Source organism: Musa acuminata, chromosome BXJ2-5, assembly GCF_036884655.1.
Source record: "Musa acuminata AAA Group cultivar baxijiao chromosome BXJ2-5, Cavendish_Baxijiao_AAA, whole genome shotgun sequence".
NCBI lineage: Eukaryota > Viridiplantae > Streptophyta > Magnoliopsida > Zingiberales > Musaceae > Musa > Musa acuminata.
Genome location: NC_088342.1, coordinates 1,054,932 through 1,082,638, shown reverse-complemented (window position 1 = coordinate 1,082,638; position 27,707 = coordinate 1,054,932). Strand labels below are relative to the sequence as shown.

At 36.1% G+C, this 27,707-nt stretch overlaps 1 protein-coding gene across 3 annotated transcripts; it reads left to right on the top strand.

The window, feature by feature from the left end:
* Window positions 1-40: 40 nt before the first annotated feature.
* LOC103983580 (uncharacterized) lies at window positions 41-27,707 on the top strand. Of its 3 annotated transcripts, XM_018826690.2 has the most exons (22): window positions 41-226; window positions 591-925; window positions 1,826-1,929; window positions 2,846-2,914; window positions 4,310-4,370; window positions 5,524-5,663; window positions 6,574-6,763; window positions 7,514-7,575; window positions 11,943-12,031; window positions 17,653-17,725; window positions 17,809-17,868; window positions 19,551-19,697; window positions 19,798-19,836; window positions 20,003-20,040; window positions 20,816-20,902; window positions 22,255-22,417; window positions 23,302-23,379; window positions 23,463-23,599; window positions 25,383-25,459; window positions 26,309-26,378; window positions 26,516-26,581; window positions 27,224-27,707. In XM_018826690.2, exons 1-22 carry the CDS (start codon window positions 167-169, stop codon window positions 27,359-27,361), a joined length of 2,283 nt encoding a protein of 760 aa, XP_018682235.2. In that variant the 5' UTR covers window positions 41-166; the 3' UTR covers window positions 27,362-27,707. The 3 variants fall into 3 exon arrangements, with proteins under 3 accessions (XP_018682235.2, XP_064963814.1, XP_064963815.1); XM_065107742.1 differs by lacking the exon at window positions 591-925 and having other exon boundaries at window positions 43-226; XM_065107743.1 differs by lacking the exons at window positions 41-226; window positions 591-925; window positions 1,826-1,929; window positions 2,846-2,914 and adding an exon at window positions 2,960-2,986.

Sequence of the window (27,707 nt, the reverse complement as noted above, 5' to 3'; positions counted from 1 at the left end):
GAACGAAGTCCCGATAAATATCGAGCCCAGGTGAAGGGAATGCACTATAAGGGCCGCCCCAAACTAACAGTAGAAGAAGAGTCTTCGATTCTTCCCTTTCCTCGGAGTTATCATCGTCCTCCGGCCTTCTCCCTCCTCTTTCCCACCGAGTCATTCAACCCCCAAAATGACTCTCGACGATGGCGAGTACCGCCTTAGCTGCGTTCTCCGCGCTCATGAAGACGACGTAAGTGCCCTCGCTCCCCCCTCACTCCTCTTCTCTCGCGTGATTCTCTCTGGTTCCCTTGTCGCGTCCCTCTCGACCATCTTTTCTTCTTCGTCCGGAATCATCTCATGTGATGCTGCGCTCAGAAACCCTGCTTGTCCCCTCCAGAACCATAATTTGATTCGCCATCTCAAGATTCCACCCTAGCTTTCGCCTCAATAACCGAAGTTTGATTCGCCATCTCCAGACTCTACCCTAGTTTTCGTTTCGAGAACCGTAGTTTGATTCTTCATCCCAAGGTTCTGCCCTAGTTTTCGTTTCAAGAACCGGTATTTGATTCTTCGTCTCAAGATTCTTGGTTTGCTCCTCGTGACGATGTTCTTAGGTCCGTCGGATTTGTGTCTGTGGGGATTCCGGGATCGCGACCTCGTCCAGGGACAAGACGGTGAGGTTCTGGGTGCCGGACCCAGAGAAGAAGCATGGTTATGTGCTGTCGAAGACCCTGGCTGGGCATACCAGCTTCGTGGGCCCACTGGCGTGGATTCCTCCCGGGGGTCAGTTCCCCGAGGGTGGAATCGTGTCAGGCGGGATGGATACGCTCGTGCTACTCTGGGACTTGGCTAGGGGAGAGATCATGGAAAAGATGACCGGACATCGGTTTCAGGTCACTGGGCTCGCTGTAGACGACAACGGGGACATAATCTCATCATCCATCGATTGGTATAATTCTCCGATCTTTAGTCATAGCCTAGTCTTATGAGTCTTTAATTTTAGTTATCACTGCTAATGCCTTTTTTAGTATTTTGCTCCTCTTTGATCATCATAGAAGGTTTTGCAATCATTTCTACAGCGTGAAGACAACTTTAATGTAATAATAGGTTCTTTTGACAGAACCTTGAAAATTTAATACTTTTTAGGAGTATGTTGTTGATGTGTAGTTCAGACAATGAGGCCAGAGTAGGGTGATTGACCTTTACACTTAGTTTGAAATGCTTAAAGGTGAACCTTGTTGATGGACCAAAACATAATTTAAAATCAAGAGGAACCTTACTTTTGCAGCCTGTTGGTCATCACATTGCGAAAATTGGGTAATTGGTTGCGAAATTTATGTCCAGTGCTAATTGGTTTATGTGGCAGTGCAAGATGGGTTTCAGTAACAGAATTTGCATGCAAGTTCTATTCAATTGCAATGGGAGCCAACTAGGACACAATTTAATCCGTTCATAAACCTCCGCTCAAACCCATCTCTAGGCACCAAAATATTTGGTAGGAGAAAATTTGTCGCTATCGCCTCCTTATGTGACTATTATAATTTGTGTTATTTTTTGATTGTTTTACTTTGCTTAGTCCTGACTTGTAGGCTCTTCTTGCTAAAAATTGTCACCTTTTTTATTATAATATGTAAGTACACCCTGAATATCTGTGTTGTCTTCATGAGCAGTTAAAAAGTTATTGTGTGATGTGTAACAAATATATATTATAAAATGTAATTGGTTATTGTCAATGGTAGTCAGAATGTTCCTTAAATAAATAAGACTATTTTTGGTTTCACTTTATTTTGGTGACGCTTTTTCTAATTCTTGTTGCGTTTGCATTATCCAATTGGCTCTTGTGTTGCAGTACAATACGGAGGTGGAGAAAAGGCCATGCCGTTGAGTTTTGGGAAGCTCACAAGGTGGCTGTTCAAGCAGTTTTGAAGCTTTCCACTGGTGAATTCGTTACTGGTAACTCCTTCAATGATGTTATGAGTTGGTTAGAGCTGTTAGATCTGGTAATTGTGAATTTGACTCTTTTTGTGATCTGAAAGCACAAGTATTTAGTCATATGCTTAATTTATTCAATACCAATTAAAATTCATTATTTGCAGAATTTATTTGATTCATAATAAATTTATATTATCATATCATAAGTGAAAGTCTGCAATTTATGTTCATTTGGGCCCTTTAATTGGAAGGTTTACATGCTTGTTGAAGGTCCAGCAGACCGTATATTAAAATATACGTTTCATGGTCGGTGTCAATAGCAGAGTTTGATAATTATAATATGTTTGGAGAAGAACTTGGTGTGCTTGTATAATAATCACCATGCAGTAATTCTTGGTGTAGGAAGAAACCTAAAGGAATAGTTTTAGATGATGATGTACGTATTGAATACATGCAAGATCTCCTAGCAAAGTTTTTTGAATTGCATCAGCGAACAATACCTCAGTTATTACCAAACATCTCAGCTGTAGTCACACAGAGGCTTATGTTTCAAAAATTTTATTGGGCCTTATAATTTGTGAATTTCGATTATTTTCTATTCAATCACCGTTTATATATTAATGCACTAAAACTGAAGGATGTCAAGGTTCCCTACAAGTCCAGAATATGAAAAGCAAATGATTGATTGGAACTTCATTGGACAGAGAAGCATCCCATTGGAATGGAAGGACAATGAAAATTAAACGATAATTGGGCATGTCATTGCCACGTATTTAGATTTCTAAATGAATGGTCAAACATTTGGTTGATTATTGATTCAAGTTGTGCTCTCATTCACATCACATTAATGTCATACTGATGTTATAAGCCCATAAGCGAGTGTGCATAATATTTTGTTGCTAAAAAGATGTTGATATAGATTTAATTGTTTGTCTAGGTTCCAGTGATTCAACCCTTAAACTTTGGAGAGGACGGACTTGTTTGCATACTTTTGTGGGTCATGCAGGTTGGTTCTAGTATTTTTTTGTTTTATTATGAGTAAGCTGGACTTGTTTGCATACTTTTGTGGGTCATGCAGGTTGGTTCTAGTATTTTTTTGTTTTATTATGAGTAAGCTAACTTATGAAATGTCCACAGTTGTTCTTTGAGGTGTTTTCGAGTGTGATAAATACTTGGGTTTGAAATTGCTTTTTATGGTATCTTCCTCTATTTTTCATGCATAATTCTTATAATTATTATTCATGCTTTGAAAATTTCAAAGTATCAATGAGTGTTTTAATTATGACAACAATTTTTTATGTAGTACTTGTAAATAATCTTTTGTACTGTAAGTATATATTTCATTTGTTTAAGGGGGCTGGTTTTCTGTTCTCTCATTGTATTTCTCAGGTCCACAGGTAAATAGTTTCTTTGGTGTCTAATTTTCTTAATACAAGCAATCATATTGATATTTCTTTGTCAAGTTTCACAGTGTTCTTCTGTGATATTGCTTCCTATCTGCAGCTTCAACATAAATGAACCAAGAGAGTCACACTGTGATCCTTCGGTGTCATTTCATCTTCTAGCTCAAATGATATCCATCCAACTTCACCCAATTATTTTTTTGAGGAGGATGTTTCATTCGCTAGATCATGTTGGTCATATGATTAATATTTAATAGTCTAGTGAGGTTTGCTTTTTAAAAACATGCTCCCAAGTCATCAGATGGGTTACATGAGTGATTCTCACATTTGGATTTAACTGCTTTTATTTGCAGTTGAGTCTGTTGGAGAATTTGAAATGCTCTACCGAGCAAGGTTTAAGCAAATATGTATTAACAATCCATTGAGAACTGGAGATAAACTTGTTGAAGCAAATATATGCTGAACATGAATGTGGTGTACAGATACCATTAAGATGGTCAATCGCTTACAAAAATGGACTGGTCGACTTATGTACTTAATTTTGTTTAATTTATAGCTTCATCTTACCTTTCAGGGAAGTAAATTGAATTTTGATTTTTCGATTTTGGTCTCAGGGTATTTTACACACTTCGGTGCAACATCTCTTTAGCTTCTTTAGCTATTTTGTTTATCTCATTTATGACAGTCTTTACAAACTTGCTTTGTCATGTTATAGTGTTGAGTCTCTAAAAAATTTTCTGAGTGTGATAATATTTCTCTTGCATTTTAGAGGTGCAACATCAACCGACTACCATTGTGGGTCACACGACCATTGTTAGGAGTAGGACAACATTTAGCTAAATTTTGTTGTTGCTTTACTGGGAGGCATTCCATTTGGCCACTTTCCGTTCTCTTTCTTTTTTTCGAACAAGAATCTCTTTCTTCTGTATACGTGTGGCTGGCATTCGATTTGTACTTATTTCCATAAAATATAGCTAATGTTCGTAAGGCCCTCACAGATACTGTTCGTGGTCTAGCTTTGATGCCTGGATATGGGATCCTTTCTGCATCACATGATGGGTGAGTCAGTCTTGGCATATTTGTCAAGGGCAAGTGATTTTCTTATTTCTTTCTTATTACAAATGCTCCTAATCCTATTATGGGCCTTTTTAACTGCTTGAATGATTGATAATGAGAGGTATAGGTTCATATTTATATCTTCTGGGCGCTAGTTCTGTGCGCGTTGCATGAAGCAGAAAGCTATTATATTGCTGATTTTAAATTTTTGTTGATACAAACTTGATGGGAAACTTATGTAGTTTATGTTTTTCTCTCATACTTTTCATCTTCATTGACAGAGTATACATGCTTGTCTGTATTTTAGTCAAAGCAGATGATTTAGTCAAATATATTTTTATTTAAATTTTAGAATAAGGAATTTGTACATTTAGTAATTATTAAATGAAATAGTCCTCTGTTATAGAACTGTGTTGATCAGCGAATATAATTTCTTGAATGCATGCACAATGTGCATTCTTGCAAGTGTATGACCACTATATGACCTTAAGTAGACATTTATGCAGGCTTTTGCAAGTGTATTACTAATGGATCATTAGTGGCAGCATATAGGAAGCAGGGACTATGCATTCAAATACTACTTATTGCATGCTTGATCTATTTTTTGAAGGTAGGGTGAGTTTCCTATGCTATGTGCATTGCTTTCTTGACAATTGAGGGATGTGAACTGCAATGCTGATCTAGAAAGTTGGTCAATGCATAAACTTCGAACATGGGTTTTAATTTGAATTGGATTTACTCTTCATAACAATATGGAAGCAATGATGAAGTGCCAATACTGGACCCATAAGCTTGTAGGGGTTTGAGGATGGTTGAAGTAAATAAATGGTGATGACAGTTTGACCATCTAGTACCATCTTCTAGGTTATTGCCATATTACGTGGCTAGGTCCCAGTTATTCACCAGTTAATCATAATTAAAAGTCGTATACTATTATTGAAATTAATTTATTTCTTGTTCACATTAGATTGTTCAAGTTGCCGATGCATTTCTATTATGATGGATAGTGACTGTTTATGATTTTATGCTTTGAATTTATTCTTTCTAATCTTCCCTCAATGTTTGCTTTCAATCGGACAGTGCATTTCTTTGGTAATTAATTTTTAATTCCTAAACTTCTCTTGTTGCTCAATTTAATTTTTCGATCGAGTGGCAGCACCATCAAGTTATGGGCTTTGACTGGTCAAATTTTGATGGAGATGATCGGTCATACTTCTCTGGTATATTCCGTTGATGCCCATTCGTCTGGAATTGTTGCTAGTGGAAGTGAAGACTGTTTCCTCAAGATATGGAGAGGTGATTTCTCTTGGATTTATGCATACATTTTGACATAATTAAGAAGCTATTTTGTTTTAGTGGCCCTATATTGGGAGATATTTATCTTTCAAAATATCTAGAATATGAATTATGCAAATCCATGGCATATTGTCTTGATGAAAACCTTGTCTTTTTGTGCCGTGATCATGTTTAGTTCTAACTTTTTGTTTGCACATAACTAATATTGAGCCTAAGAGATTGAAATTTGAATAGGTGAGCCATGGCAGTGAAACTATGTGATCATGAGTTATCTTTTCCAAATCCATTTTGCCTTTCAAGTATATTTCTAGTTCATGTACTGTCTTCTCCTAGTCCAACCACATTGTCAACCATTAATACTAGGTCTCATCTGCGAAAGCCACAAAACAGTGGTTGTAGTCTATTATGCATAAGCACTATGTTCAGCTTTAGCTGAAGGTTGTCATAGTTTCATCTGTACTTTTTAAGGACGATGCTCGTTTAGTGCAGGTGTGACAAAAACACTATTATCGCTATTACTTTTTTGCTCTCTTTTCTTATTGTTTATTATAAGGCCAGTGAAATATATTTCTTTTCATTCTCGGTGTTAATTGAGGCTATTGTTATTGTGGTTTCTATATAAAAAATGGTTAGTAGTCAACACATTGTTGGTAAACAATAGAAACAAAATCTGTATTCACTCAGGATTTGACTGTACAGTTGTATGTTCTTGTTCTTGTGGTTATACTCTAAAATTTTGTGAAGTTTTCATTTTTTGATAATTCGTATCTGTGGTGTCTAGACTGAAGGGCCCAATCAGATGAGCTCTGTCCACTTGTTTCCATCTTCCTAATCATAATTAATCATATTTCATCAAATTTTCTTGATGTGGTTTAGAATTATATTGATGGGAAATTCTTATGCTAAGCAGATGGGATGTGTATACAAAGCATTGAACACCCAGGATGTCTTTGGGATGTCAAATTCTTGAAAAATGGAGATATTGTCACAGCATGTTCTGATGGAACTGTGAGAATATGGACATTACGTAGTGATAGCATTTGTGACCCACTGGAGCTTGAAGCTTTTGGATTGGAAATTTCTCAATATAAAACAATCAGGTATTTTATCTGTTCTCCAATTCAAACTTGTCAATAGACTGATTGTGAAGATAATTAAAGAAAAGTTGAAAGCTGTCTTTTCCTATTGTTCTATAAGAGTTTGACATATTTGCCTTCTGTAGTTTTTAAGTTTGTGATATTATTTTTGGAAGACTGACTGAACTTATTTCTTTAACCATTAATCAGTAACGATAGGTCATAGGTGTACTTGTTTAGTGGGATCAGTTGAAATTTTTTGGCTGAATGGTTGTGTATAGTTGAGCTGGCTAGGTGACTCATAATGAAGATAATAATATATGGGCTGCAAATTGACGTCATGGTTTTATTATCAGTTGGACTGATACGTGTTGATCAGTATCTATCGGTCTAACCAAGTACTGATACTGAAGTGTTTGGTTTGGTACTAATATATTACTGTTCATTTTAATTTTTAAATTAACTGATATTATCAGGCACTATAGGTCAATTATCATCTAGCACATGGTTCACCTTACCGGTCCATACCGATTTACTGACCGGTACGGTATATACTGATGTACTAATACATAATATGTACTGCCCATACCGAGCGGTACGTCATGGTACGGTGAACCTTGATCTAGCATATTAATTTTGTGCCTTTATGATGGTCATTGAAATTGATGTTTGACCATGATTTAAAACTTGATTGAAGCATTATATTCTACGATTATATTGGTTAACTGCTACTCATCTACAATTTTTTTTATTCTTTTGCAAAACCTGTTTCAGGAAGAAAGTTGGTGGTTATAATTTGATGGATCTTCCTGGTTTGGAGGCTTTGCAAGTTCCAGGTCTGGTATCATTAACATAATAACCTTTATATAGGAACAATCTCATCATAATGTATTCCATAGCTTTATGCTTCTGTTTGCTTCATATTCATGAAATATTATCTCAGTTCTTATTGTACTTGAATTTATTCTCTGGACATTTAGTAAATTATAAATCATAGTATAACTCTACTAACATTTGTTATGCTGTCACGAACGGTCATCACACACCCGCGATAACTTCGTCCAACGAATCGTTCGTCACTCTTGCAAACTTGTATAGATGTTTGACAGCATGTTTTGTCTTGGTTTTATGTATTTTTGCTTGTAAAAATTTAAGTTCGAACAGGTTGCAGCGCTACAATGCGATCGCTCACTGCGTCGGGCAAAACTGCCCCAAAATGGCTCCGTTTTCGCGTGCCACGACCTGTTTTGTGCAGACCGTTGCTGCACATGAAACGTTAGCCATCTCAGCACCCTGGAACCGCCCGAGTGGCACTAAGGGGGATGGGGCTTTGGGGTAGTGTCGGGCGTTAAACAATCTTCACAAGTTCGCACGTTAACTTGACGGAAACTTGCATTCGCGCCTGGCACCCGGTGAGCAGTTGTTTGTGGACATGCAACTGTTCGTTCTTCCTTCTAAAGTCCTTGTTTTTTCCTTTCTTTTTTTTCTCTCTTGCACTCAAGGTGCTCGTTAAATTACTTGTAAAGCTTCCCTCTTCGCGAAATGTCAGGACTTGTCCGTTGCTCGTTTTTGAACTAATCAACTTTCTGTTTTACAGGTCCTTCGGGACTTGTACGAGGTTGCAACTAGGCTAACCCTTTGCGGACGCATATGTCGCATGGGCGCCTCATGACTTAGGCAATCCTAGCTAAGTTCGTGACATTGCCGCAAGGTTGTCTCACGACTTAAGCAATTCCAGCTAAGTCTGTGACATTGCCGCAAGGTTGCCTCACGACTTAAGCAATTCCAGCTAAGTCCGTGTCAATGCGGTCAGTCTACAACATGTTTCTTTTCCTGGTGTTCAGAGATACCCCATTTTTATGGTAATGAAGTTATAATATATATGGTTTTATATTAAGCAAGTTGAGACAAAACCAATTAAGGAATTATTACTTGATGAAGGTAACATGCAAGTTTTCAGACCAAGGTCCGGTGTGCCGATGGACTGCAATGGTATCAATATGGATTAATGTATTGACCCTTGGTATTGGTTCGTGCCGATTGTTACCCCCATACCAAGGAGAAAGAGGGAGAGGGCGAGAAGGTGGTGGTGGCAATAAGGTGAAGCAAGTAGCAGGAGGCAGAGGTATGGCGATGCAAGGAATAGGCAGTGGTGGAGGAGGCAGATATGTTAGTGGTGATGGCAGCAGAGAAGGCTCCTATGGCGGCAGCCAAGCCATGTGGGGGTAGGGGGTTTGTGGAAGCTGAGTGAGAGAGAGGAGATAGAAAAATATTGACAGAAGAAAAGGGGAGAGGACCCGAATAAAAAATTCAAAAAATCCTAGTTCCGGGTAGTAAGCCTATTGTTCGATACACTATGAATTGGACATATCTTGATTAGACTGCTCGATCTGGTAAGTCTACTGGGAATGAACACTATTCTAAGTTGGATGGGCAATTACTCCATGTCCGTGTACTGGTTATGACCTCAACTAGTAAAAACTGACCAGCATAGACCAATTGTGTTAATTTTTTGAACCTTGAATTAATATATATATTGCACTTAGAAAGGGTAAGTTTCTTCTGAAATACACTTCTTATAGAGTAGGATTATTGGGAGTAACAAAATCACCAAAAAGGAAAAAAGTTTACATACAGGACTTCTTATAATTAGTAGGCTATTTATATGAGTGGTTGTAAGCCCTTGAGAATATTAATATTTCATGTGATTATTTATCAAGTGTAGTTAGATAGTTTTTCTTTCTCTCTCTTGTTCCTCCATGAGAGGTTTTGTTTTGTCAAATTGGCAAAAGGCATAATAGAAGAGTTGTATCCCATCAGGAATGTAACGAGACAAATAAGCTGCCAACCCCCAGTGCTTTCTTACAAGAGTCACCCTTGTCAATGATCTGATCTATTTCTGAAACTAGTTCGTAGCAGTATTAGAAAATCACTTCTAGACTTGTTAGATTTTAGATATTAATCTCATGAAGAAAATGTGAGTAGCGTCAAACCTATAATTTGGTTGACAATGTCATCATGGATTATTGATATTTACTTATTTTGCTACAATGCTACTGAGTTTACACCACTGAGATTGGAATCAGAACCAAATTTCAAATTTGGCAATGAGACCCCTAGAGGATGCTAGATTGGGAAATTTTGGAACTGACGTAAGATTGATCAAAATATGCTGGTTATAATTGGTCCAAGATTCAGCCCAAAACTGGTGACAGCAGTTACCGATGAACTAGATGGGACTTGCAGGAACCTATTAGAAAGATTGGAACTCATTGTGATCGACCTAACATGTTGGCAGTCGATGGTATTAAATAAAATTAGTGAGGACTGTTTGGACTTGGCTTAAACTAATCTTAATTGTTATTATCAATTGAGGGATGGACTTGACCTGTTCTGTTTGGGCCTTGGCGATCTTGGATTGGGTTTATTAGTTTTAGCCTTTTCCAGATGAGTCCGGTTGATTCCTTAACAACTTGGGGTAGTTGGGCATTCTTTTAGCCTTCTTGTACCAAGAGTGTCATGATGTGAAGGTGGAGTATCCACAATCTGTCTCACATTGCATTTGGCTCATATCTACATAATCACCTGATCGGCATTGACATGATGTTACATGTGTTGTAGCATGAACAATTGCCCTTTGTGTTTGTCAATAGGTGATCGACACCTATTGCTAGTCATTGGCATTGGCATGTCATGACAAGGAAAATCATGAAGAAAGTGGGATTGGCAGTCCTTTCACTGTTCATTTTTTAATGATTTTATGGTTTTCTCTCTTCTACATGAGGATCAATACGTCATCATTGATTTATTTCTTTTGTTTTCGGAGTTGCTAGATATATTTGAGACTCTATTTATCACTAATGGAGTAGCTACAATCATCGACAAGATAAGTCTCTGAGAAGACTTCTTAATAAACAAAACAAGGGATTTGATCGATCTTAGTTTTACAAGTGATATTTTACTTTACAGAGCTCACCGGCGAGGAGGGATATGTATTTGATGTCAGTGGCCTTTTTGTTATTCTATCGGCTTTAACTTGCATGCAATTGCATTTTTTGCATATCACACCTTGGTCTGCTTTGTCATCAACAGTAGCCTTTTTCTAAGTCAAAAAGAGTCAAAGTAGGAACGATAACCAAGCAATGCGAATGGTAATCGCAAGGTTTTTAATTTCGAATAATATCGCCTGTATCGGGCGGTACCGTCGATTGAGGTTGTTTTCGCCCCGTTACCACCCAGTACTGGGTGGTATTAGCTGAGGGAGAAGAAAGAAGAGGATAACCTGGAGATTCGATGCCGCTCTCCCTCGTCTGAGGTGACGAGGCCTCGGTGTCGTCGGCGACTTCTCCTCATTCGCGTGCTGAGAAGAATCCTCGGCGACGTCACAAGGTGAAGAAATCGAGCGTCGTTGAGGCGGCGTTTCTTCTCCCCATGCAGGCAGAAGAAACGACGAGGCGGCGACGACATTGCCTCGTCACCCTTTTTTGCGCAGGGAGAAGGAAACGGTTTCTTCACCCCACCTCTCTGCGCAGGCAGAAAAAAGACGATGTCGCCTTTTTTTTACTTATATATATATATATATATATATATATATATATATATATATATATATATATATATATATATATAAGAGTAAAAAGAGGCGACGTTGCCCTTGTTTTTCTGCCCGTGAGGTTTCTTCTCCCTATGTGCCACAAAGGGCGACAAGGCAATCGCTCATATATATATATATACACACACACACATACACTAAGCAGTATTTCGAAATATACCGCTCGGTATACAGTACCGTACCAAGTGAATCTCGAAACTTCTGTACGGTACAAAATTTCAATCCTTGGGCAATTGGCAGTGGACAGGTGTTATAAGTGGAAAAAACTCAAGTATGTTTCTTTACCAACTAATAGACTGATTCATAAATAAATAGATTAAGTGAGATGTGTCATGTAACAATTTACCCACTGCTTTTTTTGCTGATGGAGAGTTTAATTGTGTGTGTGTGACAAATATAAACTCTGTATGTCACAGACTATATGCTGGATATGTCATCATTTTTTATATCGCATATTAAGGGTTTTTTTTTGTGGCATGCAGGAACATGTAATTCAATACTGTTTCTTGATTATTTGTCTTGTGCAGTCACTTCATTAGTTTGGTGCATATATTTTTTTCTCATCGAGTGTTCCTTTTTGGTGGTAAATAGGCACAAAGGACGGGCAGACAAAAGTTATCAGAGAAGGTGATAATGGTGTTGCTTATTCTTGGAATTCAAAGGAGTATAAGTGGGACAAGGTATATGTTTATAAATAGATTTTGTTTATGTTCTTAGAGAGAACTTGTTGAGTCATTTTTATGTGCTTGCTTTTGGTTGCAAAGGAGTTTGTTGTTATGCAATTTTTTAAGCTCATACAATGGCCTTTAGCAATGTTAAGTAGGAAGTAATACTCAATGCTTCTCCTGATTTTGCTCTGTTTTATTTAAAGTTCTAACAAAGAGATTGCTATGTTGTAAATCACAGAGCCTTTCTAAACTTTGGAGTTTCTTGTCTTTAATTTAAACTTTAAACTTATATGGAAATGCTATTGTGCTTTAATCTTTTTTTTATGTCTGGTCTTGAAGATAAGGTTCTTATTTTTATAAAAGCCTTGGCAAAGCTTCTTAGTTCTTTATCAGTTTATCGATCACCAAAATGATCTCTCTTATGGAGAAGTTAAATCCCTAATTTGTCATCTAACTTTGGATATTTTATTTTACTTTCTCTTCAAGTAATGAGCAAGACTGAGTCAGGAAGATCAATGTCTTACAAATAAAGTTTCTGTTGCATCAAGTTTCTAGTTTCAGATTTGGTTTAGATAAAGTTTCTGTTGCATCAAGTTTCTAGTTTCAGATTTGGTTTAGATACTGCTGATCTGAGCCATTATAACTTTAAACCAAGGAATCAAGTTGTTAAGGTACTTGTCATGTTAGATGTGATCTAACATGATTGTCAGGTGGTACAAGTTTTACTAAAGCTGTGACTAGAAATGAAAATTTAGGAAAGAGAAAGCAGTGATTTAAAAAGCGCTAGGCACCAGGCGTCAAGGTCCAAAAACGCCCGAGGCGTTAGGCGCTTGCCCAGGCGCTCGCCCGAGTGAAGCGAGGCGCTAAAATATAAAAATATATAATATAATTAATAAATATAATTATTTAAAATTTTAAATAAAAATATGTTATTAAATTAAGAAAATCTAAGATACAAAATCACAATGTTACATTAACAAAAAATTTCAAAATTCAAAACAATAAAATTTTACATCAAAGTCATTCATCATAATCTATATTATCGTCATTTTCACACAAATCATCTTCATTGAATTCGTCTTCTTCCTCTTGTCCTTCGATTCCTTCCTCTTCATCAAGATATGTTTCATTTTCTATGTCTTCAACAATAGCAGGAGCCGAGCTTGATGCTTTTGCACTCATTTTTCTCTTTGACATCTGTCTTGTATATGTTTGTAATTCTCCATCACCTGAAGCTCTTGCCACATCTCCCCATGTCAATCTATCATCTTCAAATACAAGCTCGTCTTCAGCATCTTGCAAGTTAGCACCTATTTCTCATACTAATCACTCATTTGAATCATCAATATCTTGCAATGATATTGAATCAAATCTATTTTGCAAATCATGACAGTCTTCAAAGCTTGATTATACTTTATGTAAACAAGATCGTGCAATCGTTGATGTTCTAATCGATTTTTTCTCTTCGAGTGAATCTGTCATGTCATATAATTTAAAAATATATTAATACATATATCTAAATAAATTAATTAATTAAAAAAAATATTTAGTAATCTTTACATGATCAAAGACACTTCAGTTTCACTCATAACCCGAAGCACTACATGTCAAACTAAGTACTTTGATAGCAAATTGCTGTAAGTTCGGGGTGAAATTTTCAAATAAACTCCACCATTCAGTTGCAAAATTTATGTTATTATTAGCAATAACATAGTAACATAATATATATGAAATTAATTATATCAAATTATTAATACCTGGAGACGTAGTTGTCCTGGATCGAACGACAATTGGAATTCCAAAAAAACCTTCGGCATTTTTATATAAAGATAATTCATGAATAATCTTATCTTGAATCTCAAGTCTAGGAACTAATCTTGCAACGCACTGATATAACCCACCCAAAACTTCTATATCAAATCCAACAGATTTAATCTTATAAAAGAATTCAGGATTCAAATAATATCCTACTGCATGTAAGGGACGATGAAGTTGACAATTCCATCTTTCGTCAATGATTGTAAAAATTTTCTCATATTTTTCTTCATTTTCATTAAAAGATCTTTTAATCGTCTTATTTGCTCTATCCATAGCCTCATAAATATATCCCATTGTAGGCTTATTTTCATTATCCACCAACCGAAGGACTCGAACAAGAGGGCCCATTACCTTTAATATATAAACTACATGATTCTAAAAGGATGACATTAAGATGATATCAGCAGCCCTCTTGCCTTTTGCTTCTTTTGCTCATTTGCTTGTCACCCATTTCTCAGAGGTTAACATATTTCTCAGAGTATGTTTTTAACGATGCACGCTCTGTAATGTCAATAATGAAGTAGCAAATCGGGTGACACCATGTCTCACTAATTCTTTATTCCCTGTAAATTCTCTCATCATATTCAAAGCCCCAATGTAATTATAAAGAAATCCAACAATAAAAATTGCCCTTTTTAAGGTTTTCTTAATTTCTAAGATCTTTCCAATATCTTCCAACATTAAATTAATACAATGTGCTGCACATATGAAGTCCAATACAAGTGTTGTCTTTTTGATTCAAGCAATTTATCTGAGACAAAGGATAACAAAAATGATAAGACTTAAGAGTTTAACACACTTAATTGAAGATAAAATAATTAACAAAATCAAAAGATGAATATTACCAGCTAAAACATAGTTGCTTCCATTGTCGGTTATGATTTGAACGATATTTTGTTCTCCAATTTCTTCCACGAAGTTGTCAAGTAAATCATATATCTTGTCTCCAGATTTTACAAAAGATGAAGCATCTATTGACTTCACAAACATAGTCGCTAAAGAACAATTAACCATAAAATTAATTATATTCCTGCGCCTCCTGTCAGTCCAAACATCTGACATAATAGAGCACAGGGTTTGCTGTACCGTACCGTACCAGCGTTTCGACCCAGGCTCGGTACCGGTACGGTACGGTGTACCGAGCACTGTAGCACTGCTACAGTGCGGACCGGTACTGAGCGGTCCGCGTATCGCTGGCCTGTCGGACCGGTACATACCGCCCATACCGGGCGGTACGATCCGGTATGACAGACATTGATAGAGTAACCATGTGTTGCCCATGATTCTTTATGACCCTTTAGTAAGTCATTTGTATAATTCAACTCTTTTTGCAGCAATGAAACTCACATCTCATAATAACTTGGATGTTTTAATCCTGTACCATATCTTCCAATAGCTTCAATCATATCTTTAAAACTGTCTAAACGAGTTGTACTAAGAGGAAGACCAGCCTGATAGAAGAAGCGAGCAATGTGTTGAATTGTTCTTCCTCTTATTTCTTTATCACAAGCATCACTTATATTTGTTTGTCTAAATTTTGAGCCTCCTGCTTGCCCTTGTTGTTTCTGGGATCCTTGAAGTATATATAGATCCATCGGTCCTTTTTTACCTTTCTTAGTACTCATAACTTCTTTTCCCTTTTTGTCATATCCTTTTTTTTCACTTGGGTCAATACTCATAGAATAATCTTCTTCTTCATCCCTGAGATGTTCAACATTGTCTTCTGGTAAATTCTCGTAAGATTCATTTTTTTGTGTCTTCTTTTCATTCATATAACTCAGCAACTCTTCTTTTACCTCAGGTGGATATTTTTTGCAAACTGCTGCATTCTTGAAATTTTCTACTAGATGTTGTTTTGCACGAAAAATATCACATATGGTAGTCTTATCGCAGAATATGCAAGTCACTGCATTAGGATCTTTCGGATCTTTCAAATAATTATATTTCCATGCAGGATCTTTTTTTGATACCATTGGAGACTCTATTGAGTTGCTCTCTACACTTGTCATTTATGTTGAAACCTAGCAATAATTTCAAGTAAATAAAAATTAACAACATTAAAATCAAAATAATATATTATTAATCTATTAACAGTATTGAAAATTAATTATTTCAAAATTCAAATAAACTTAATATTAACAGTATAAGCCTGCTGACGGAGAAATGAGGAAGCAGCGGCGAGCGGCGACAACGGCAACGGCAGCGGGAAAGGGAGCGAGAGCGGCGAGCAATGGGAGGGCTCGCGGGAGGCGCGAGCAGCGACAGCAGCGACAGCGGGAGACGTGAGTGGCGACAGAGGCAGCGTGTGCGAGCAGCGACAGCGGCGAGCGGCGACAACGGCAGCGTTTGCGAGTAGCGACAGTGGCGAGCAGCGAGATCGGGAGCGGGAGCAGCAGCGGGTTAGGGTTGGGTAAGGGTTATATCGGTTTAGTTGGTTCGATTGAACCAACTAATAATCGAACCAGACCTAAAATCCTGGTTCGGTCGCCTTGATTTACCTAGGCGCTCGCCCGAAGCGCCCAGCGCCTGGGCTCGGGTGAGCGCCCAGGCGGCACCTGTTTGAAGCGCACCGCCTGGGAGATTAGCGAGGCGCTCGGGCCTCGCCTCGCCTCGCTCGAGCGCCTAGGTGAGTGCCCGAGCGCCTTTTTCAATCACTGAGAGAAAGAAGGAAAACACTTGATAGTTTACAATGGTTATACATCTACATGTGCATCAATGAAACATCTTAAGTGGGGCCATGAGAACTACACCAACTGCTTTTGCTCTTTAAAAGAGTCATGGAGATGTTAAACTTTGAGCCCATGTTAGTTTGATGACCTTGAGCCCGTGATTTTAAAAGCGCTAGGCGTCAAGATTCCAAAACGCTTGAGACGTTAGGTGCTCACCTGAGCGAAGCAAGGCACTCTAAAATATTAAAATATAATATATATATTATTAATCTAATAAATAAAGATTATTTTGTATAGTAATTAATAATCTACTGTTAATAGTTATTTACTATTAACAGCAGTTAGAAGGGAAGAGTAGAAACCAATAGTGAGAAGTCACAGTGAGAAGTCAGTTGACAACAATCGTGGCAGCGGACAGCAACAGCGGTAGCAGAGTCATGGATAGCAGGAGGCAGCAAACTGCAGTAACAGCGGCAGCGGAATTGCGGACAGCAGGAGGCAGCGGAGTCGCGTCATGGACAGCAGCAAGCAGTGGACAGAAGGAGTGGTAGACAGTGGACAGCAGCGGAAGCTGAGTAGACTCGGTCGACGATAGAGGAAGACTCGGAAGCAGCAGGAGAAATTGTCGGCGGCGAACGCAGAGGGAGGAATCGTCTGCGACGGACGTAGAGGGAGAAAGCATAGGGTTGGAGTCGGGGTCGAGTGCAGGTTTTGACATAACTGCGTGCGTTAGTTGGTTCAATCAAACCAACTGACACAAATTTAGCCGAACCAAACTTAAAAGTCTCGTTCGGTCACCTTAAATCAACCGGGCGCTTTCCCGAAGCGCCAGGTGCCTCATTGGTGTGTCGCCTGGCCCTTAAACGACGTGCTCGGGCCTCGCTTTGCCTTGCTTGAGCACCTAGGCGAGCGCCTTTTTAAATCACTGCCTTGAGCATCCATTAAAAAAGGCTGATCTGTTTTTTGACATTTATCACTTATACTGGTTGATTTTAGATATTTTTAGTTTTTCTTTTCTAAAAATTGATTATGTTTGTCATCTTGGTATGATCATTTTGGTCTTGTGTTTCTTTGGATTATGTTTGTCATCTTGGTATGATCATAATGAAGTTTTCTTATTGGTGCTTTTACCTACTAAATGATCAGATTGGTGAAATCGTTGATGGACCTGGAGAGGGCGCATCTAATCAGGTTCTTGATGGTACACATTATGATTATGGTATGCAACAAGCCTTGTGCATTGAACTTTCCCATATATGTATATGTCTCTGATGGAGTTTTCCTTTCCTTTTTGGGTTTTAGTCTTTGATGTCGATATTGGGGATGGTGAGCCAATTCGTAAATTACCATACAATAGAACAGGTGATCACTCTTTTCAAATCCTTAAATTATAAGATCATACTCGCTTTTGATGCATCAACCTTTTATATTCATTTATGTTAAAATCTGTATTGTGCTGTTGTAGCATCATTTTTAATGTTTGTGTACTGTCTTCATCATTGATGTATAAAGAAGATAAAAACCTTACAGTGAATCATGGTATTGCATATAATCATTATCAGACACATATAGTTTCTCTTTCCAAAAGACTGATAATATGGAATGTGGCATAAAGAAATAATATCTGAAAATAATCATTATCAGAACCAATAACATAAGGTATATGTCAATTCAAATTATAAAAATGTGTTCTATCCTTTTTGTTATCAGATAGCATCGATTTTGTGGGTTTATAAATAGTGAAAAACACTCTATACTCACTTGTTAAGTAAAAAAGATGTCTATTTATATCAAATAACTTTTTTCTGCATAATTCTAGCATCCATAGATAAACAATGTTAGTTGACCGACATGCAAGGCAAGAGTTTTAAGATTCTTGCGTGTTCATTCAGATGTGGTTACTGTTTACTGATTGAAAGCATGTGAGAAATTATCTTACCAGGACATGTCTCATGGAAATTCAGTAAACACCTAGATTTGGTTGCTAATCCAAGAAACAGTTGAACTGATAAATCCAAATAGAAATTTTGCCGGGAACTTTCTTTAAACATCAGAAACATGTGCTAAAAATAAAAAGAAAATTCAATATATATCCCAATGAATTGGTCAACAAAGAGAAGTTCTAATCATGATATCAGATCTTAGTGCATGATTGGATGATTAAAAATCCTCCAAGGTTTTTCTATCAACAGTTATGAAGGTATCTGAAGTTTACTATGAAAAATTATTCAAGAAATATCTAAATACTTAAATCTAATAGTTATATTCCTCAATCTCGATCCTTTACTCTATGCCTTTACACCACAACTAGAAGGCGAGAGACAGCTTGGGGTATTCTCCAGGATGGAAGAAGAATAGGGACATGGTATAAAGATGAGAATGATCACAATTTTGGGTTTGAGGAGTATGTGCAAAAAGAAGATGACAACTAGATCAGACAGTGATGGATGGTGTGTTTCAGTTTCATATCTCTTTCACCCATGTTTTTTTTCTAATTATGTGTATGCTTGTCTGTTTTTTTATTTACGATATAAACTTAGACATTTAGTACCTTTCATCACTAATATTTCTCAATCTGAGTGGTCCTCAAGGAGAGTAGCCAAAAAGGCCATTCCTTACAAAATCGAATAGTAAAGACTAAAAACAGTTTGAGCTTGTTGGTTCGTCTATAATACAAGGTTATTTTTTGACATTCTATGATTGCATTTAAGGTCTTAAGAATCACCTTTTGATGAGAAGTTTGTCATTACCATCTACTTTTACTTTAATATTGCTGCCATCAACTGGAACACCATCTCATTGTTGTTACAATCCTTTGTTTTTACTAAACTTGTTGCACTGATATTGCCATTGGAATTTGGACATGATATCTTTTCGATGAAGACACTTTTATGTGAGTTTATATTTACATGTAGGTTCATGCTTTCCTTTTTAGATATGATTTTTCCTTAAGCTATCACGATTTGTTTTTATTACTATACAAATTTACTGTTTGTGCTTTGCTTGAAAGCTTGCTTCTTATTAAAAAAGTATGCTGTTTCCAGATAACCCTTACACGGTTGCTGACAAGTGGCTTCTCCAAGAAAGTCTGCCTCTTTCATATCGCCAACAAATTGTTGATTTTATACTTCAAAACTCTGGGCAAAGAGACTTTTCTTTTGACCCATCTTTTCGGGATCCGTATACTGGGTGTAAGAACAGGCTCTTTTTTGTCATGTTGATTTTGTCTTTTAGGATATTGGTATAATTATTTGCTCCCCATGATTCATTTAATGTTTGCTTCTCATTCAGCAAATGCATATGTACCTGGAGAACCATCCATTTCACAAGGTTTGTGCTCTTGTTTAATGTGTACTTATGGTTTATGTTAACTAACTGAACTGTCGGTTCCTTTTTTGATTGAAGCATAATAAACAAATTGCTACTCAAGATTTCTGCTGGTCATTAGTATGAGCAATTTTTTTTGTCATCTTTTTCACTATTTGCATCATTGTAGGCGTCGGAACGGCACCATCTTTCAAGCATATTCCAAAGGTATCTCTTCTTTTCCTTTCCCTCTTGTTTTAATTGGCAATAAAAATGTTGTAATTGAAGTGGGTTAACATATGTTGAAAATTTCACTGTCTACTTTCTTGATTCAAGCATCTGTGAAGATCACATATTTTCTGATATGTCCTAGCTTTTGCTGCTTCTATATGCTTAATTTTATCAAATTGCTCAATGCATATACATAATCTTAAGAAGCAGTCAAATGGATAGCAATTCCATATTAAATGGCAATCGGTATTTTTTTATCGTGTATCATATGATGTTAACATTTCAGAGTTTTTTTTACCCATCGTCTCAAAGTGTTTATGCAACTGATTTGTAAGGGTTGCTTCTGAAGATTTGTGTCATCATTTTCTAAATGATGGGTGTCCATAGTGGTTTCTGACATGATTTTATGAACAAAATTGAATTTATGTTTATTTATTCGGTATTCTTTTAATCTGCCAGCTACATCTATCTTAGGTTACCAAATTAGCAAAGATTATTTTCCATGAAGCCATTGTTTATTTAATAATTTTGGATAGTTCTTGATGGATGTAGTTTTAAATCTTTATAAGCTAATTCAACTTAAGGGTCCATAATGTTTATGGTTTTTTAGTACTTGTCAAAATTTTGAAGTCATTTATCCTTGGATCTTGTTCATGGATGTGTTGTGCGTGGATGTGTATAGCAACTGACTGATTGTTTGGCAGCATTAATTAATTTTCTCTCCAAGAGACAGTTCTTCTTGCCTCCTATATTTTCTTTTTTGCTTTTCTAGGTAGGAATGCTTTTCTTTGATTCTGCACAGTTGGACGGAATTCTAAAGAAGATCACAGAATTCAATTCAGCGCTTGCGACTAATGTGGTAATATATCTGCTTTTAAGTTGATGATCTTTGTAGATAGATATGAATGCCAGTAGAAACATTGGATGCACCTCGTGATCATGTTAAACATCCACTCTGCTGCCTTCATAATTAAAGAGGTTGATGGAATCTCTGTATTTTTCAGATGTTGATAATGTAATCTTATTTTCTTTTGTTATAGATAACTTGATCAGTTATATACCTACTGAACATGGCTTTGACTCTTTCCACTTAATAATTCTTTAGTTTCTATTGATCAACATGGTACTGGTGGTATGCAATGTAGAAAATTTCATGTGTAATGGGGAACTAATTGTAGTTGAAAAACATTCTGAGGCAGGGTGACGTCACTTTGTTCAAATTTATATAGATTGGGCAGGAAATCAGTTTATTAAATATACGATCTGCTTTGTTATTATTAGTCCAAGCAGGGGGCATCAGATTGGGCTTTTGTGATGTTATCAATTATGTGCTCTTTGACACTGCATGCTTTAACTTGTAAAATTGATAAAAGTAAATAATTGAACAAGGTGTTTCTAGTAATTAGTTAATATTTCTCCTAATAATAGGGCTTAGTAGACAAAAGGATCTGTGTAGCAACCCCAGATAGTTGGGAGCTACTAAGATTTTCAAAATCATTAACTTCATATCTTATATACATTACATTATTTTGTTTGTGGTATGGATCCTGTGCTTCTGATATACATACACACGTGTGTGATTCCCCATTTTAATTCCTGTTTCTTTTCAGTTGTTTTATTGTCCATTATCGAATAATAAGATTTCTGTGTATGCCGAGTAAAAGGATGTAATCAATATCCTACCATTGTGCTGTGAAACACCTTTTTTTTTTCATACCTGTCATTATTGCTGTCACTGGGAGGCAAAGATTAATCGACATCCAAGTGCCATATACTATACAATATATAACCCTAAATGCTCCACTGTCTGTGTGGTAAAATTCATTTCTTATGTTGTCACAGTTGTGTGCCAAGTGCTTTTTTTATATTCTACCCAATTGTTAGGCTTATATATATTTAAGATTTTGAATACCAGTTGGACTGGTACATATTGATTGTATTTATCAGTCCGACCAAGCACCATTACTGAAATTTAGCATAAACCGTTCATTTTTATTTATTTTATTTTATTCAATGATGATAAGTAGAATAGCTTGGTGAATTGTCCACCATACCATTTGCATGCTAGTCCGTTTGGTTACTGAACTGGTATTTAAAAACTCGTGTATGATTACACTTTATTCTATAAATGTGAAGAATTGTTGTCTGCTATTTTCTTTTGTATTTTTTCATATATCTTCTCACTAGTTTATATTCACCTCATTCTTTTAGGAGAAATCACTGTCGCTCTCGGAGCTTGAGTTGTCAAGGCTGGCAGCTATTGTGAAAGTTTTAAAAGATACATCACACTATCATTGCAGTTCCTTTGCAGATGTTGATATTCTATTATTGTTGAAATTGTTGAAGTCATGGCCAATTCCAATGTTATTTCCTGGTAATCCTCTTGCATTCAATTTTCATTTGGTCTTTTCTTCATGTGCATTTGTCTATATGGATTTATGCTAATAGGGCATTGTTAATATTTCTTGCATGCTTCCATTACTTTATTGAGTAACTTGTACATTTCTGACATACGTTTTGTCATAAGCATCGTCCATCCTTAGTGCAGTCTACCTTGCGTCTAGAACATACTTCATTCTGCAGTATGTGCATCTTACACTGCTGGACATGCCAAGGCATTTGTAGAAAAAAATTATTTTAGTATTCTGCTTGTCGCACAATAGCACACTTGTATTGTATCATCATGCTTCATAAATTTAAGGGGGATGCTTGACTTTTTTGCATAATATAATTTTTCTTTTACTTTTACGAAAACACATATAAAACACATACAAGGCCTATATTAATATGAAAATTCAACCAGAAATATAATTAGATTTAGATGATTTTAATTATTTAAATTTGTGTGGTGATATTTGTTTGTTCAAGTCCACAAAATTTAAATATAAATGTTATTAAACTCATGTTAATATAATATAATATAATATAATATAATATAATATAATATAATATAATATAATATAATATAATATAATATAATATAATATAATATAATATAATATAATATAATATAATATAATATAATATAATATAATATAATATAATATAATATAATATAATATAATATAATATAATATAATATAATATAATATAATATAATATAATATAATATAATATAATATAATATAATTGTGTCCTTGCCGTGTCCGTATCCTAAATTTTTTTAAAATGATGTGTTGCCATGTCCGTGTACCGTGCCCGTGTCTATCTCCATGCTTCTTAGTCTCTCATACATAATATGTTGCTTTTGCCTTGCAGTAATAGATATTTTGCGGATGATTGTCTTGCATCCAGATGGAGCCAGTTTGCTTCACAAGCACATGGAAAGTGGGAATGGTACTGTCTTGTGATATTGCTTTTCTGCATTTTTCTTCATGTGAATATAAATTGTTCTGAACATAGCTATGAAGCAATCACAGATGTACTAATGGAGATATTAGTTAAAGCTACGACGGCTCCTCCACAGACGGCAAATCTTTTAACAATTGTTCGAGCAATTACAAACCTCTTCAAGCATTCATGCTTTTCAAATTGGTTACAATCTCACTACAGTGAGGTATTACCATCTTGCTTCACTATCTTGGTCTTAAATTGTTTTTTTTTTGCTTAAATTGGTTTGTTGTTGCATTTGAATGAAGATTTCTAATGCTGATTACTCATGTAGAAGTATTCTGGTCTTTTATTTTGCTTTACCAAGATTGGAAGCTTTGGTTTCTATCTTTGTTTGTTAGATAGATTCTTCATGGTCTATGTTGCAAACAGTGGTAATGAATTCTGCTACCGCTTTAGTGTTCTCTTTTGCTGTAATATTTTCTTGTATCATTAATTGAATGCTGGCAGGCAGGAATATGTTCATCGTTGATTGCTGTAATTTGAGAATAACAGTTGCTCAGCATCAGATTTCAAATATTAATCCGGTAATAGCTCAAGTGGTTTAATTTTACATAAAAATCTAGTCCCAACCCAGTTTCTAGTTTGTGGAGATGCATCTATCATTTATCACTGTGCAGGAAACACCATAATTTAGAGCCATGTTATATTTAACCAAGTGTTTTTTTGTCTTCTCCTTGCCATTTAAATTTCACCTGCCTTGTCTTGAATCTTGATGAAATAAGATTTTATAGACCTTGCCTATATTTGCTTCAAAAAAGGCAGCGCTTCTAAGTTTGTCAGCACTGTTGGTTTTGTGTCGACACAGCTGCAAATTGAAATAAGGAAAAGGAAAAGTGAAGTAATCATTCAAAAACTTTGTCAGAGCAACTTAAAACTAGAAAACTGTAGATCTCACCGGCCCTCTGATGAGATGGCCAATGCAACAGATGAGACAATGATACAACATCCCCCTTGAGGTATTGCAACAATATACATGTCTATTAAATCAAGAACCTCCTCCCTGCCACTTGTGTCAGCATCAGATGTTTTGAAAATTTAATCCTTGACCTAAGAAATTTAAATACATATTGTGAAAACGCTTGTTTTGTGCTATAAACCATTGATTCAGCTAATCTTATGCATAGCAAGGATATAACCAGAATAGCCAAAATTAATGGAAAGTGATATTATCCGAAATTGAAATTAGATCATTGATGCCGAGATACTACAACAAGTTGCATATTCTGATTTGCGAGTAAGTGAAAGTTGTAAGCGTGGTTATAGTTTATTCACTGGTAGAGATCAGAAAAGAGTAATGGCCTTCTCTTGGTAACTTAAATTTCTGCAGCATGTAAGAGTTACATTCTAGCTTGATCAAATGTGGAAATTTTATTTTAGCTGTTATAGTTGCCCGATTTTGGCTATACAATATAAGGGTAACATGTACTGAAGATTGTACTGTAGATTGTCTAAGTATGTATTGGCAGAAGGGACCAAGTTTACAGATGTTCTGAGCTCTATGCGCCATAGAGGTTGCCACATAATTGTTTGTCATTACATTGTAGATAATAAACTTTCACTAAATTGTCATTCTGTCCGCAAACTTCATTAATGTAAGCAATATATGCTGTATAATCACCACTCACAGCAGAATCAGCCACTGGACAAACTGTTGCAGTAGCAGTAGCAGCTATTGCTGCTTGCCATTCCCAGGAGCTTTCCATTTTTAACGATGGTGCCTTGATCGCCAGCATGGCATCATTCAACCTTCTAAATTTTCATGTGATATGACCTTCCATATATTGATATGCTACTAATATGAAATTTCAGAGTTAAGGATACATAACATATCTGAAATAAGAGTGTTTCTCTGAGTGACGTTTTTATAGCTTATAAAAATGGTTCTTTCATCCTGTTCAGCAATAGTTTTAAACTTTTAATGGTGTATTGACTCTGTATGCTTTCAGGTTCTTGACACCTTATCAAGTTGCAGGTCATTCTTTAACAAGAATGCACATCTTTGTTATGCCACATTGATATTGAAGTAAGTCTTGGATTTTGCACCTTTATGGATAGTTTCTGTATTTTATTATTTTTTACACATGTTTGAAAACTTTATTTGAAATAAGTCAAAATCATTCTTGTTTCAAAGTGCACTCTGAGATTATAGCAGGTTGGATAAGTAAAATAATTCTCAATTACACATTATTAATATCTCCATTTGTATTTGCCTTTGTAATGTTGATTTTGAAGTCAGCAATAAAGCTTGTGTATTTAAAAGGGAAATTTAAGACCACACGTGGCAATCTTTTAAATGTCCAAAGTACGAGGTATTATGATCTTTTAAAATTTTGCACTTTTACAGGCCTGGAGATCTGAACGTTGGAGCAAATTCTTCTTAGCAGTTATGAACAAGATGAATTTTATCCTGAACTCACATCTTAAGTTGTAACAATGGAATATAAGAAGTTGCTATGTCAAATAAGTCAATAGTGGTATCATATACGTTTTCAGCAGTAAATTTCCTAGTCATTTTCAATATCTTGTATTTATCTATTTACAATAAATAATTTTATTTTCATGCATTCCTGTTTCTCACAATTATTATTTGTTCTTTTACATCACATGTAACTAGTTGGAAATATTTCTTTTCGAGCTAATTCTTAGTGTAGCTGCCAAAATCATCTAGTGAATGGAGATACTCTATGACTCAAAAACATTCATTGGCAGCATTGGACCTTTTGAGCTGCATTTGAATTGTTTTAGACTATTTTCTTTTACTACTGATTGTGTACATCCTTTTCTTGGAATCTACAGTTGAACATAATTCTTCAAAAGAATACCTTCATTCATTAGGTGGCATTTAATCTTTTCTTTCTGATCCATTTTTCAGTTATGCTGTGCTTTTGATTGAAGCAAAGGACAAAGAAGGCCAAGCTCAAGTTCTCTCTGCTGCTCTCGAAGTATGATTTTGATGCTTGTTTGAATGAGTAAACATGATGTTTTCTCATGGGCTTGTGTATAGGCACTAGAAGCCCTATATGCTGCAACCATTTCTGTTAGTTTGTGCTGGTTAATTCTTTCTTGTTATGTATCCCAGATTGCGGAAGATGGAAACCAAGATGTAGATGGAAGATTTCGAGCACTTGTTGCTGTTGGCACACTTGTATCCTTTGGGAGTTAGTTGTGTTGTTTGTATCCCTTCGGACTTGGGATTTTAATATTTATCTTACTGTTAGCATATCTGGTTGCCTCATGTTTATGTGCAGGGTACATGCTGGGGTAGTCATTTGAGGCTGGCCTTTGGGCATGAATATTAATTTCTAATTTCTTTGGTGTTGTCGACAAATACATTCTCTCTTTTTGGTGTGGGGCGGGTAGGTGATCAGGGGAGTGTCCAATGACTTGACAAATTGATCTCCATGTTTTGCTCAGAATTTTGCCTCTCTTTGAGGATATGGTCATCTCCCCTGTATGACTATCTACAGTGAGAATGAAACATTTAATAGCAAAAGCTTAACACTTTTAACTTAGTACCGACCCACTAAAAGATGTTGTCAGACTTGGACTTGAAAAGAAGATGAGAAAGTTGCCACAGCTCCAATTCTGAACCCTTGGCTTTCGAAGTTCTTGTCATCAGAACCCTCATCCTTTTTAAATGTAGCCTCTCTATGCTCCCAATCCTTTACACTTACAATATCTTGATCTGCAATATTCCCATTTTTGGAGAATAATTGTTGAGCAAAGTAGTTTTTCTCGTTTCAGTTTTAATATATTTTTGAGATTTTCACCTTGACTTGTGCTTTAGATGCTAAAAGGTGTTGTGAAGACGATTGCAATCGACTTTGATGTAGTCAACATAGCCAAAGATGCAAAAGGGTCGAAGGAATCAAAGGTAGCAGAAGTAGGAGCTGACATTGAGCTGGTAATCAACAACAAGTGTTAAGTTTGGTGCTGTTGTTAGCAAATAGCCACTCATCAATTACATCTCTCTGCAAGCGAAAGTCTTAACTGGCACTCCTCAAATTGTTTAAGTTTGGTACCGTCGGGTGCATCTGAGACTCAGTAGGAAAAAGCGGCAAGTGGTTTCTCATCCAATTTTCGATTTGAACAGTTGACATATTTGGCATTCATGTACCACCGGGTTTTTTTTGAAGTCAGTCTTTGTGTTTTATTTCATATTGAAGGTGGGGATTAGAGAGAGGGAGCCCTCTTTGATGGGGTATAACAACCATTTAACAAGTTTTCTATGTGCATTTATCTTATTTAGTTGTTTATTTTTTTGTGCTGAA